The following is a 14,824-nucleotide window of genomic DNA, read 5'->3' as shown; positions in this document are numbered from 1 at the left end:
CCCCAGGGTCACTCTGTGAGGCACACAGAGGTCCATGCAATTGGGTCCTGGGAGGCCATGCTACATCTTGTTGCTGACAACAGAAGTCAGAAACACTGTCCATGTGTTACTGCCTTTACAGTCATGATGGACACCAGAGTGAGGGAGTCATGGAGTCTTGACTGAGATTCCAGATGGCCTCTGAGCCAAGCTATGCGAGCCTGGATTCCTTGCAAGGAGGCCCTGAGAGGCTGTGGCATAGAGGCATAAAGCTGCAAATGCAAAGCCGAGTTACAACAGAGAACTCAGGATATTAGAGACACCAGGACTGCAAGATATCTACTGAAAGTTGGAGGTATGGCTTCAAGGTGACTCTAGAGAGAGGCTCCGTGTGCTTTAGGCAGCAGAGCTGCAGGAATGGGCGTTGCCCAAGCATACTGGAATGCAGTGATTCCCTCATGAACTCTAGATGCTCCATGTGGAGCTGCAGACTTCAGTGTTCTCCTACTGGGCTTTGGTCTTACTTTGGTCTGATAGTCCCTTGTTATGTCCCAACTCTTCTCTTCTGAATTGTAATTTTTACTCTGTGACCTACTTTTTAGACTGAAAGTATATAACTTGATTTTTTCTTTTACAGAGTCTCAAAGTTAAAGAGATTTTCTGAGTCTCAGAAGAGACTCTCAACTTATACTTTTGAACTGTTTTGGAACTGTTAAAGACAAAATGAGGACTTTTGAAGTTGGACCAAATGCATTTTGCATGATGAGATGGCCAGGAGCCTATGGTGAAAAGGATAGACTTATGATGGTGATACTGTTAACCTGTCAGGATCTAGACTCTCTAAGGGGACAACCTTATGGGCACATCTGTGAGTGTGCTTCAAACTTGGGTGAGAAACCCATGCTCAATATGACTTGCACTACGGTATGGATGGGGACTCAGTCTGAATAAAAGGAGAAAGCAGCAGACTCCATCACTTGGCTTCTGCCTGGGGATGCAATGTGGCAGCTGCTCAAGCCCCTGCTGCCTGGTTCTGTCATCATGGATCCTGGGGGCCCAGAAAAGCTTTCCTTCCTTAAACTGCTTTTGTCAGGTATTTTGTTGCAGCAACAAGTAACTAATACACAGATAATGTTTCTTCTTTGCTTCTGTACTGACATTTTCATCATAATATGTAAGAACCATGCACAGTTTCCATCTTTATTCTTGTATGAGCATTTTAAGTCTCAGGCACATGGGGCCAGGACTGAAACCTAGGCTCCCTCTGTGCTTCCTAACCATCTCTTCTGGGCAGGAGATGAGGTCCGTCCTCATCTCCACTGCAGTCTGCTAGTCTGGTTTACAAGCTGTCAAAACTTCTCTTCCAGTATCGCTAGGCTGAGACAGCAGAGAACCTTCATTGTCCCCCTATACTTTGAAAGCCTTTGAGAATCAATCCTCACTTGTGAAGGAAGAGTGGCTTTCATCTTTGCATCTCAGACTTTTCATACTCATTTGAAGACTTTAAGCAAAGTGCTTAGGTTCTTAGAACCTCACCTTCCTCAAGCATAGAAGGTAGATAAATATTTTTTATTTTAAAGATGAAGATCATATAAGTGTTTTACCCAAAGCCTGACACATAATAAACATACAGAAGACAGTGTAAGTATAAAGGAAAGAAAGAAAAAATGAAAATAAGGCAGTTATTCAGCACTCTAGGAAAAGAGAGGCAAGGCCAATGGTGAGCTCAACTCTCCAATCTGGCTGAAGAGGAAAGCAAGAAGGTCAGGCAACAGCTGGGCATCAACAAGCTGGTGGCAGAACCTTGGCTGGCATTTGTTCAGATGGGATGTGTTTGAGAATAGAAGTTCATTACTTGGCTGGCAAATGAGTCAAATTCTAGGGATGGAAAGATGTTTTCTCTGAGTCACTGAGATCGGCTAGTTGGCATATTAGAATAAGCCTTCAAAGTATGGATGACTTGGGGAGTAATTGTGAGCTGAGGCAAAATGCCTGAAATCACAGGTTCCTTAAATACCATAAACATCAAACACTGGATACTGTCCAAGGCCATCAATGACTAAAGATGGGTTATCTCCCTCTGCGTCTCAGGTCTCTGTTCATAACAGGGAAAATAAGAGTAATCTCAGTGTTAGTAGAGCAATAACTTTATGTCTCTCAGAATGTGTAGTGTGTGGTAAATACTCCAAACTGTAACCTGTAAATGCATTGTGTGGTATTTGATAGGCAATTCCTTCAGCAGTCTATTTTAGGGAATAAGAATTTCAGTAAAATAATGGGTGTGAACAAATGCTGTGCTACTGCTAAGAACAAACTCACAGGTGGCTTGCACTTCTTACAGAGGATGAAGCGAACTGTGGGACGCATTATGCAGCCACTAATAATAGTATTTTTTCTCAGACTCTCATGATAGTGAAATGGTCATAACAGGGACTGGAGCAATAGGGCTTGTCTGGCAACTGAGGCTGAGGGCTTGATCCTAAGCACCACAGATAGCAACAAAAGTCATCACAGAATCTAGTAACAAAGACTATATAATTGTACTATAAACTAAATGTAAAAATATGAATTTACATAATTACATACATACCATAAACATGTGGGTATATAAACATGTATAAATAGAACTATATATTTAAAGAAATATATAAACTAGGTCAGTATTTGAAAGATTTAATAAGATGTATTTTTAAAAGCTAAGAAGGTAAAGCAAAATGCCAAAAGGAAGAAATGCTGGGTACCAGGCAAACACACACATACAAATGTCTAATGTCTTCATTGTTATAACAACTGTTTAAGAAGAGATTACTAGCCCTGCCTGGTGACACATACCCATACAGTTAATATTTGAAGATAAAATCCAACTAAAAACAAAACAAAACAAACAAAAACCAAAACCCGAAAAACCTGAACTAAGAGCTGAGAATGAACTTAATGAGCAGCAGAGGAGCTGTCAGCTGGAACTCATCACTGCGCTTAATCTCTCCTTGGTGGTATTTGAGACAACAGCCTAACCAGCTCCGTTTGTTTTCTTCTCTGCAGACAACCACTTCAGAGGCACAACTCCAGTGTCTCTGAAACACTCTCACCCATAAGTCTTTGCTAGCTTTTGTCTTTGTGAGACATTTTCTATTGCTGACATTTTAACATTTCAAAGCCTATAAACATAAATGAGCTGACTTTTTTTTTTTTTTTTTTGCTTTTGTCTCCAAAAATAAAGAAAGCTGAAAAGACCATGTAAACAGGTTATTCTCAACCTTTGTGACACTTTAATGCAGTTCCACCTTATGGTGATTCCCCAACCATAAAATTATTTTTGTTGCTACTTCATAACTGTAATTTTGCTACTGTTATGAACTGCAATGTTAAGATCTCATACACTGGATATCTGAGGTGTAACCCCTGTGAAAGGGTGGTTTGATGCTCCCCAAGGGTCTTGACTCACAGGCTGAGAACCACTAATGTTAACAAAATCCAGCACCTTGCTCATTATGCAAACTTTAGGAGACAGGATTGACTTACCGCAAAAACTCCTCGAACAACCCAGCCATGGTGTTGCCGTAATGTTTTGCCATATGCATTATCTTGAAAAGAGAGAGATTTTGTGGGTGGTAAGATGCCAATGTGATTGGTATAATACACTGTTTAATACATGCTAACTACTGGCTTCTTTTCTTTCAATAAAAACAGAAAGTTTCACCTGGGGTCACTGTATCTGAACTTCAGTTTATTATCACAGTGGGAAAAATTTCATATATAACACAGTAAGGCAAGAGAAAAAGATATAGAAAATTATCATTAAATATAACTGGAACTATGCAATTAATTTAAAACATTGTTCTTTGAAATGTAGGCATACTTCTGGGCCAGGCTTAGATACTTCTCTAATTACCCATCTTCCAGTGAGTAAAATAATCTCTAATTCTTGACAATTCTAATGTTCTCTCCTAAGGTAACATTTGTTTTAATTTTCTTGGTAACTCTCAATATACAGTATAGAAGCCTAAATCCCCCAAAAAGTTATAGAAAAGCAATTTGTAGCATTTGTACCTACAGTTCCAGTCACTCAGGAGGCTGAGGCTGGAGAATCACTTGTGCAAAAAAAAAAAAAAAAAAAAGACGTCAGTCTAAGCAACAGAGGGAGACTGTGTCTCAAAACAAAACAAAACAAAACGTCCTTCAAACAAATAAAATGTCTGAACAGGATGGCCTGGAGTTAGTTATAAAGTAATTGTGCAAAACTGTTAATAAAGCTATTCACAAGTATTATGCTGAAGATCCAAGATATTTTAAAGTGAGATTTAAAAACCTGTATATAATAATTTTAATTTAAAAACTTCCAGGCGCAAAGGATGGCATTTTATGCGGGGAATCCATTTTCTGAAATACTGGGAAACAGTGTACTAAACACTCAAACTGACTGTGCACCATTCCCTCAGACTAGATACACGCTTGGGAGCCATCTGTCTGCAGCTCGCCATGCACTTTCCTTACACGTTGCATCCATGTCTACACAGCATCCCAGGAGTTTATGGCATTCTTGGATTATTTGTACATTGCACCTCACTGGTGGCTTGATCTCTATCTCCAGGTTTTGCCTGAGTACATCTAAGTTTTCTGTTGCAAACCTATTTACTTTCCTGGGCTAATCCGGTGTTAGTGCAGGTACTGTACCACTTGGTGAAGGCTTAGGTGATGCTGTGATAGGCTGCACAAGCATGCTCAGCTCTGACAAGAGCAAGAAGACAGATACCAGGACCACAGTATGAGTTCCTGTGTGGGGAATGCAATGCAGAGCATAGGACACTGCACTTTGTTGGGAAGCAAGCACTGGCATGGAACTGCAGCTCAGAGGGCATGGAGCCTTCTACAGCTTTGAAATTACGGAATTTTAGGCAACTTTTATTTCAATTTTTTTGGATAAGGCTTTATTAAAAAATGTCAGTGTTTTTCAGAGTTATCATTTCCATTTTGCACAATCTGAATTTGCACAAAATTTATTTCTATAAAAGAATGCTTCAATCCGTGTTATAACATACTTTCATCTATAAGGACTTAGGTTTTAAATACAACCGATACCCTTGGCTATCCCTTGTCTGGAACAGGATGAGATGTCAGCATCAGTGTGGAGCTCATGCAGAAGGGATAAAAATTAAATACAAATATGCAGAAATTCTTAGACAGATGCAAGGTACACCCAATATTAAATTTATTTTTTTCTCTTAGGCAAATAGTGTAAGCAGGCTAGGACCTGGTTAAAGACACTTATCACTGGTGTAAACCAAAAACTTAGCTGACTCTGTAGATGGCACGTGGAAAGTTTAGATGGTGCCCAGGGTTTTGGTGATGTCTTGAAAATGGTGAGTGCAGTATAGGCAGGAAAGGAAACCAAGTAAGATAGCCACACTTCCAACCCTCTCAGCCATCTAAGGAGATACAGGGACCAGTAGTTACTGCGGAATGCAGTGGGTCTCCTTACTTTCCTGTGACCCTAATTCATGCAGAGTATTAACTGCCATTGTAAATAATCTGCTCTGGTCACCTACAGTGAACGCTGTTTTACTTAACAAGGATTGAGTGTCTACTGTATTCTACTCTCTGTGCAGAGCAATGAATCTCAGATGAATTAAGTTCAGTCAATTTTCTGCCTCAGGAACTTGACAGAGAAGGAGTTAGCCTTTTAACACGCCATAATCATACAAAATACATTTGTATGACAAATGGGATTTTCAGCTAACTGCTAAACAGAGGTTTGTACACAGTGCCAAAGGAACAGAGACGAAGCCAGCCTTGGTGTGCCAGACAGAGGACGTTGGGCATCCTGAAGGCTGGATAGGGTATAGAGAAGGGAAGGTGGTAGCCACAGACGAGAAAGATTCATGGAACGTGGCCAAGCTGCACAACCATGAGCAGAAGTTGGATCAAACAGCGAAGGTCTTTATCCACCAAGTCGTGGATTTTAAGTTACTTAGGGTTCAGTGGCAGCTCTGAAAATGTTATTGTTTTCCTCCCTGACTTTCAGTATCAATGGAGAAGATACAGAAAAAACAGTGTAACATGTGTGTACCCCGACACATGCAAACTCACATACACAAATAAACTCTTAGATGCTGTGGCTCAAGAAACTATAAGACTTAACTAGCACACAACATTCCAGAGAAATAGTCTCTTTTAGGCTGAATTAAAATAAGATGAAGTCTAAGCCTGGTCTATTCTGGCTACACAAAGAAGGTCAGATAATGAGAAGCATCAATCCTCATGGCAGCTCTCACTTATTTTCATACTGCATGCTCTATAATCCAGCAGTGTTCTTAGGCCTCTAACAGGAATAAATGAGACTGATATGGTGGTGCCCATCTCTAATCTGAACATTCAGAAGGGTTAGTAGCAGGTGGATTTCTCTGAGTTTGAGGCCAGCCTGGATTATACAGTGACAGCCAGCACTACAGTGAGACGCTGTCTGAAAAAAACAAAAATAAAATAAATGACCTTCTCCCAATTCTTGAGATGTGTCTGTTCCCCAGAGACTCACTCTAAATTTCTAAATGGAAAGTCTTACCATTCTGTTCAACTTTCTCTTCCATTTACAAAGGAAGGAATGAAAGTCCCAAAGAGGAAGTGACCCTCCCAAGGGCAGAAAGCAATGACAATTTGGGACATTTGTATCACATCAAACAATTCTTACAAAAATGTTTATTCTTTGTGAAAAAAATAATAACAAAAATCTGTCTTTTATAGTCTCAAAGCAAATTCCAGAAGTAAAGGCACAGTTATATACATATACTCTTTTACCTACATTTCTACCTTAACTCAAGTGAGACAAGATAGCAGGCTCTACTCCAGAGACTGTTGTTTTTAACAGACAAGCAAAGCCACTGTCCCAGAAGAAATCTGCATCAAGGAGCCTTTGGGGTCTGAACAACTTGATGTAAATGTCCTCTTAAGGCCACATTTGTCATGGGTGAGCAAGCCTGCCTGGGATGCCTATGAGCCTTAGCATACACTGACAGACCAGAGCTCATAGAGCCTGGGTCTGTGACAGGCTTTTCCATACTCCTGCTGAACACTGGCATTTATACTTCCAAGGGAATTCAGAGTGTGAGGAGAATTTGTGGAGAAGTGTTTATCAGGAATGGAAGAGGATCAGAGGAAGTATGGGATAGAAATGGCAAAATAAATATAGGCAGGAAACAGCACACGTACACATGTAGGTAGGAAATAGTCAAAAAATTGAAAATTAAATCACATCTGCTGACACAGTTTCTTTGCAGCCATGTCTGATGAGGGGATGACTAAGGTATGTACATTACTTCTTCACACTGAATGGCAGTGAAAACTAGGGTTATTACAAAGGTATCATTTTAAGAAGAAGACCTCTGAAATAAGCCTGAATGTCAGAATGAAACTTTAGAACTCACAGAACAGCACCAAAGGGAAGATGGGGAAGGGAGAGCAGAGCTGATGCTGGCTATGATAATTTAGTCATAAAGCAACATCTGTCCTTCCAAGTTTCTCTTCACAGAGTCAACTTCTTCTGGGTCCTGTCTGTAGATCAAGTGCTGGGGGAGTGTGTAGCTGTGGGCAGAATGCTTGCCTGTTGTAAATGTAACTTTTATTCTCCTGATGTAATTGTTTCTGAGGCTCCCTCTGTCTGCTAATGTATGCCTAGTCCTGGAAGCGTCTAGCCTCCATACAATCTTATCTAGGCCTAAAATGCTTTCAGTCTCTGAAGATGCCCCCTTGGAAACTGAAAAAAGTACCACCCTCTCCAAAGCAATGGAATTAACTTAGTGTTCTGTTTATAACCATGGCTACTTAGTGCCTGACTTTATGTCTCAACACTGCAAAAATCCAGGCTTTAGAGTAACAAGAATTTCACCCCCCACATACTCCAAGACTTAGGCTAGGCCTGCTGTGGTGGCATACACCTGCCATCTCAGTACTAAGAGATTAAGTGTTGGAGGTCAACCTGGGCTATACTGTGACACCTTATCTCAATAACACCAAACTAACATGATTTCCACAGGTCCAGAGTGAGAACTCAGCCATGTTATTATCAGTACACTGTGAGGATGCTATGAAATCTAGCTTTTCTGATAGATGCATCAACATATAACCCACATACCAGTATTTATTTAGTAAGCACCTATACGCTGTAGTTACAGCACCATGATGGAGATACAGCTCAGTCTCCTCTTACAAAGGCCTTTCTTGCAGTCTTGGCTCTGTCACTACAAGATGGACATGTGGAGCAATGCAGGATGGCAGGTGGCCCCTGATCTCACTCCACAGCAACTCCCCATGATTCCCCGTCCACCTTCTTTCACGTACTCTAAACTGAGCTTGTCTTCAAATATGGACTCCTCTAGACTGATTTAGGAGAACTCATCTCATGTAGATTAGGATGATACATAGATCTTAAACAGATCAGATCTAGCTGACCCGAGCACTGCACAGACTCCTTGCTTCCCTCCCTCTACTCTTTTCTTCTTATGACAAGGGATCACACCCAGGGTCTCATACATGCTAGGTAAACCACAAAGCCACATACTTCATCAGCCCTTATAGAGTCCTATTAAGAAAGCATATAAGCAATGAATAAAAGTGAAGTTAGCTAAAAAAGGAAAAGAAAATTAAACTCAAAGTAGAAGTGTCTCCATATACTCTGTCCCATTTCCAGGGTTGCTCTCTCAAGTCTAATTGCAGTGCTATCAGAATATGAGGAGCACTTACTCAGTGCTGTCTGGATATCCTTTTCTCCATTCTTCACTTCTGTCAAAAATCCCTTTAGAAATTTGAGACCTCTAAAATTAAAGAGAGGAAGAAATATTATTTTCAAAGTTCATCTCAGTATCTCAGGGAAGGTAGGAAGAGGGCAGGACAGATAGACATCCTTTCTGAACAGCTTCCCTGCCATTTCTGTTAGAAAGTTCTGGACACTCCCCTCACCCCCTCTGCCATCTCTGAAACATTTTTCAAATTATGGTGCTATAGCATAAGCATCATCTAGAATTCATTAAAAATGAAAATTCTAGAACCCCATACCAGACTTAGCAGTCCAGAAACTCTGGTTCTGAGTTCAGTGATTTCCAGGCTTTGCCATCGAAGCAGAAAGCTGCTCATTTAAGAGAACCTCATTGGCTCTCCAGCCTAAAACTTTGATCTTGCAAATACTACCAATATTACCAACATTTATTACTATGTGGCTGATACTTGGTTCAGAAGACTTCCTACAGAAGGTTACAGCTTTGGTCACAGCCTCTCTGAAAAGTACCAGTGGTGTGAGCTGTGAGCATTCCAGCTGAGCTGAGCCTGAGCTGGTGTGAGCATTCCAGCTGAGCTGAGCAGGAGCTTGTGCTCACTCCACCTGACTGCCTTACCTCTTCAGCCACAAGAGGGCTTCCGTCGCTGAATTCCTAACCTGAGCGACATCGGCCTCCACCTCATGCAGCACTATCTTCTGGAGGGTAGTAAACTCTTCCTTGTTGGTTATGTACTTCTGATTTACCTTCTGGAAACAAAACAAAACAGGGCAACTGTGTCAGCTGGAAACTGTGATGTCACCAGTACTGTCAATACAGAATTCAAATCTACAAGCAACAAGACTTCTAAGAGACCAAAGTCAACTTCACTATCTTTCTTGTTTTTAGGATAACGTATTTTAAAAATTCCAAAAATTCTGTGAGCTTTAACTAACTCCAAGAGTCCCAAGCTTTAAGCATCATTCTTGAGGTACCATTGCCTCCCTTAGAAACTGTCTTCTGTTTCAAATTACTTCTCATCCTGAGCACAAAAAACCTCAAAAAACAAACAAACAAACAAAAACTCCATCACTTGTATGAGTGAGACCCCATGTACCGCTCTCTCTCTTTCCAAACATGCCAGGAACAGTACTTACAGAACTTCCTCAACGCATCATACCTAGTGATGAGTACTGCATTTTATTTTATTTTAGAGACAGGTTTTCTCTACCCAGCCCTGTTGCCCCGGAAATGCAGTATGTAGATAAACTTGTCTTTGAACTCTCAGATCCCCCTGCTTCTGCCTCCCGAGTGCTGAGATGTGCATGTGCTACTATACCTGCCTTAAAGAGATTTAATTCACAAGTGTTGGGTGAAATATACACAACTTTCACTTTTCTGGGAAGGAGGCGGAGATTTCCTGTTGTTGATGGCCCCACAGCTAGCTGTACCAGGAAGTTGGCCTTCTGTATCCCAGACAAATGATAGCTATTGCCAGTCAACATAGTTTTCTTATTATTGTTTAACCCCAAAATGCATCCACTCATTGCTGACATGACTCCCCACTGATCCAGTGGTCAGCCTACTCAAGGCTTGCCTCTACTGCATATCAGTTACTCCTCTACTGAAACTTCCCAGTGTGAATGATTCCCCCTCTCCTTTTTGATTTATTCTTATCAAACACAAAAGGAGTATAAAAAAAAAAATCCTTTTATAGAGAAGTTTCTAGAGACAAGCAAATATATTCACCTTAATATTTCCAACAAGATCCATCTTAACAGGAGCAAACACTGTGGGACCAAGTTTGTCTGAAAAAAAAAAAAAAGATCAAAAATAATTCTGAAAAAGATTTTTTTTTTTAATTTAGGAAAGATATATATTATTATACTAGAAAGTATTTTCATCATAATAATACATTTAGAAGATATTTTCCAACATTACTCTGACTTCTGGACTTGGTCATCAGCTTTCTATCTCACTGCTTTGAGACGTGTCTCTGTGACAAGGTCCTCTGTGGCAGGTGTGATGAAAGCACCTCTCTTTAGCATGCCCATTTGAAAGTCCTTAGGCTGGTACACTGCCCTGTGTGGCAGCAACAGATATGTGACTATTTAGTACTTTCACTGTTGCAAAGTCCAAACTGAAGTGAATTGTAAGCCTAAAATACCTATTGGTTTTTAAAGACTTAGCACCAAAGGAAAAACAAAGAAAACCTCACAAATGGCTCTCTACCCTGACTCCATGTTTATGACATTTTAGATATGCTGCTATGTGAGATATATTAATTTTTATTTTGCTATATTAATGTATCTTCTATAAACTTATATTACATGTGATTTGACTATACTACTAACTTGATATAATTTTAATTATTTATATTTACTAAACATAAATTTTACTTTTAAGGCATAGCATAAAAACAGAAGAAAAAAAAATAAATTCTAAAAATTATCTGATTGATCTTTTTTAAGAAAAAGGTAGAAAATATATGCAGCTAAAAAGAACCCCAAATAGGAAATAAAACAGCAGCTAAAGAACAATGGCTTCATTGCCTCTAAGCCAGGAAATGAGAATTAAATGAGGAAAAAAAGAAAACAGAAAATAAGAATATAGAAACACAACAAAACAGGAGTGAATGAATGTAAAGAACATAACTCATTATATAGGCAATTACCAGAAAAACATAAATTTCAATAGCTGCAGAAAAAGCATTTTAATAAAATTATCTGATTCATGACTATAAGAACTACCAGCATACAACAATCAATGTATCTACATATATTTATGCTACATATGTAAATAGCATCAAACCCATGAAGTCCAAAATTTATTCCTAATAAAACACAGATATGCATAACATTGTTTAGAGAAAATAAAAATGACTAAAGTAAATGTATATTCATATCCATTTGTATATTTTATATATCTATGTATATAAAAGTATATGCATTAAAAACATAACACACATATATATCATACTCATGGACTAGGAGATATAATGTTGTGAATGACATTAATTTTCCCCAGACTGGGCTTACAAATTCAATGTATGCAGCATTAATAAAAATCCCAGTGGTCCTTTAATAGGAAATTTAAAACTAAAATTATACAGATCTGCAAAGGACCTAGAATTTCCAAAACTATCATGATAAGGAACAAAATTGGGAGTCTTAAGATACTAAGGAAATACAAACAAATCACAGGGTCAGGAAAGAGACCCATTTATAGACCTGAAGGTTCTGGGGCAGATGGCCAGAGCAATGTAAGAGGAGAAATACTGGTAGTTGTTTTTCTTGACAAATGGTCCTTAAATAACTAGATTGTGATGGAGACAAAATGACTCTCAATCCCAACATCACAATGCATGCATGAAGTAATCACAGCACGGACTACAGCCGAGGAGATAGCTCAGTCCATAAAGTCCCCACCTGGCAAGAGTGAGCACCCAAATTCAATCCCTAGCACCCATTGGGCATCAGATGTGCTGTCACTGGCGGATGCCTCAAACAATAGATGGAGGAGGAGCCTCAGACATGCTGTCACAGGCCGGATGCCTCAAACAATGGATGGAGGAGGAGCCTCAGACGTGCTGTCACAGGCCGGATGCCTCAAACAATGGATGGAGGAGGAGCCTCAGACATGCTGTCACTGGCGGATGCCTCAAACAATGGGTGAAGGAGGAGCCTCAGACATGCTGTCACAGGCCGGATGCCTCAAACAATGGATGGAAGAGGGGCCTCAGACATGCTGTCACAGGCTGGATGCCTCAAACAATGGGAGGGACCCTGGGAGGAAGAACACAGGAAGATCCCTGGGGCCTTCTGGCCAACCAGCCTAGCCTACACGTTTAGCTACAGCCAGTAAGATGCTTTCTCTAAAAAAAAAAAAAAAAAAAAAAAAAAAAAAAAAAAAGTGGCTGGCATAAGGAAGACCACCCAAGACTGTCCTCTAGCTTGTGCACATGTACACTTAATGCACATGTGCACATGCACACACACAGCTGTACATGCATGATAAATGTAAAATTAAAAATCTAGAAAAAAACATGAGAGTATCTTTATGACCCTTGATTAAAGGTAACTTTAGGACAACTCAAAACATTAACACAAAAGTCAAGTTTGTCAACATGTGAAACATACTTTTCAAAAAACAGATTTATAAAAAGATAAAATATAAATAGGAAAGCGAGAGTCTAAAGGAAAATATCTGTGATGCATGTCTATAATGGGATTTTACTTGGAATATTTAAAGAATTTTCAAAATTCAATAACAGAGCCATCCTCAGTAATAGCACTCCAAGTAAAAAGAAAAAAAATCAACTTTAAACCTGGGCTAGATTTGGAGAGACATACAACAAAAAATACTGCAGTGGCCAAGAACTGTATGATAATGTACTCAACATTGTTAGCACCAGGATACTGCAAGCCCTGCCTAACCATGTGACTCTTTACCTGCGTTGCCAGGACAACGACCTTCTATCCCACAATCCACTTGGCTCAGTTCCTGCCCTCACTGGTGTGACGTCATTTTCTGTATAAGAGAGGAAGCCAACCCCNTCTCTCTCTCTCTCTCTCTCTCTCTCTCTCTCTCTCTCTGCTTTTCTCTACCCTTCTACCCACTTCGCCGCTCCCCCATTCCCGCATAATAAACCTCTCCCATGTGGAACACCTTGGCCTGGTCTGCTGCCTGGTTTATCTGCCCAAAATATAAAATTGGTGCCGAAACCAGGGAGTGATTGATCAAGCGGAAAAAAACAGTAGCCACACCAGCACCTGGTGTGCCCAAGGGGCACGCAGTGGACACAGCGGCAGGTACTGAACACAGCATCCACGGTAAGATTCCCACTGCCTTGTCTTGTAGCCGGTGCGCAGCTTGGCTCTGCTCCAGCAGCTCAGCAGCTCGGCTCGCAACTTCCCCTTCCCCTCTCTGAGCCAGAACTCTTGGCGGCCTCACATTCTAGCACCTAAGCAGTTGCTTGAGAAAAGACCCGACCAGGGCTCATGCAAAGTCCAAGGGAGAAGGTGAGCAACTGTCTGCCATTTCTACCATGTGACCTGATGCTGTCCTGGGGCACAGAAACTTTAATAAGTCAGCTGTGCCACTCCCATGTGCCTTATAGGCCGGGCTTCCATGTTCCTATTTTACCGGTTCGCAAAAACCTCTCGCACAGACACCGGCATACTATCAGCAGGGCCTGTCAGTGGGAGTAGCTGACAGTTCATGGAACAGAACCTGGCCAGCTCTGCCCAGGGACTAAGAGGCTAGACCCAGCCGACATAGCAGAGACACCGCCCATGATCTCCATACAGGCCCCCAGCAGGTCAGGCCCCCAGCAGGTCGGTTGAAATCCCTGGCCAGGGTAGAGCACTTTGCACAGTAAGTCCAGGACTTACTGGGTAGCCACTAGAGGTCCTCCTGACGACTTGGGTACTCTAGCCTGGCTGATTTCCTTTTTGGTTTCTGAGTTGTTCTCTGGGACACCATTAAGAACACCAGGAACCTCCAGATCATGGGCAACCACGTGTCTTCAGAGAAAACCTTGAGTCATTAAAGTTCACGCCTCCTTTAAAGGCATCAAAATTGATATCTCTTTGCAATAAAGTCTAGACTCAGTACTTCTCGATGGCCAATTAATGGCACCTTAGACACAGTTGTTTTAAGGGATCTTAATACATAATACCAACAAGCCGGTAAATGGGAAAAGGTAACCTCTGCAAAATCTTTCATCTATCTTCGTTCTAATCCTGCTATGTGTTCTTCCTGCTCTCCAACTCAACTCCTGTTAGCCATGACGGTACTGGACCCAGCTTACAAACCACCTCCTTTCCGCCATAGGCCTGCTTCTGCGCCATTTAGAACGCAAACTGCTACCTCGGCTTCCCCCACTGAGACTCCCCAGGGCTTGTCACCTCCAGCTCTTCCTCTCTAAGCATTCTACTTTGGCACCCACCTTCACACCACCTATTACTCACTCTAAGGCCATGACCAAAGCCCCAAGCTCTCCACCCCTAGAAGAACCTGACCCAGCGACTGTCCTTCCCTTAAGGGAGGTTACAGGGGTCTGGTCAGAGTGCACGTCCCCTTCTCACTGAGTGAACTCTCTC

General features: G+C 41.1%; 1 protein-coding gene across 1 annotated transcript in view; it reads right to left on the bottom strand.

The window, feature by feature from the left end:
• The window catches only part of Plekha8 (pleckstrin homology domain containing A8), a 68,023-nt gene that overhangs the window by 6,640 nt on the left and 46,559 nt on the right, over positions 1-14,824 (bottom strand). The window contains exons 10-13 of the mRNA XM_021190389.2: positions 10,470-10,528; positions 9,360-9,490; positions 8,713-8,783; positions 3,502-3,563 (exon numbers count right to left, since the gene is read on the bottom strand). Coding sequence (XP_021046048.1) covers positions 3,502-3,563; positions 8,713-8,783; positions 9,360-9,490; positions 10,470-10,528 — 323 coding nt within the window. The remainder of the gene's footprint in view (positions 1-3,501; positions 3,564-8,712; positions 8,784-9,359; positions 9,491-10,469; positions 10,529-14,824) is intronic.

The sequence above is a fragment of the Mus pahari genome, chromosome 2, assembly GCF_900095145.1.
Source record: "Mus pahari chromosome 2, PAHARI_EIJ_v1.1, whole genome shotgun sequence".
NCBI lineage: Eukaryota > Metazoa > Chordata > Mammalia > Rodentia > Muridae > Mus > Mus pahari.
The sequence above is the reverse complement of the archived record's forward strand: the minus strand, read 5'-3'. Positions and strand labels throughout refer to the sequence as shown.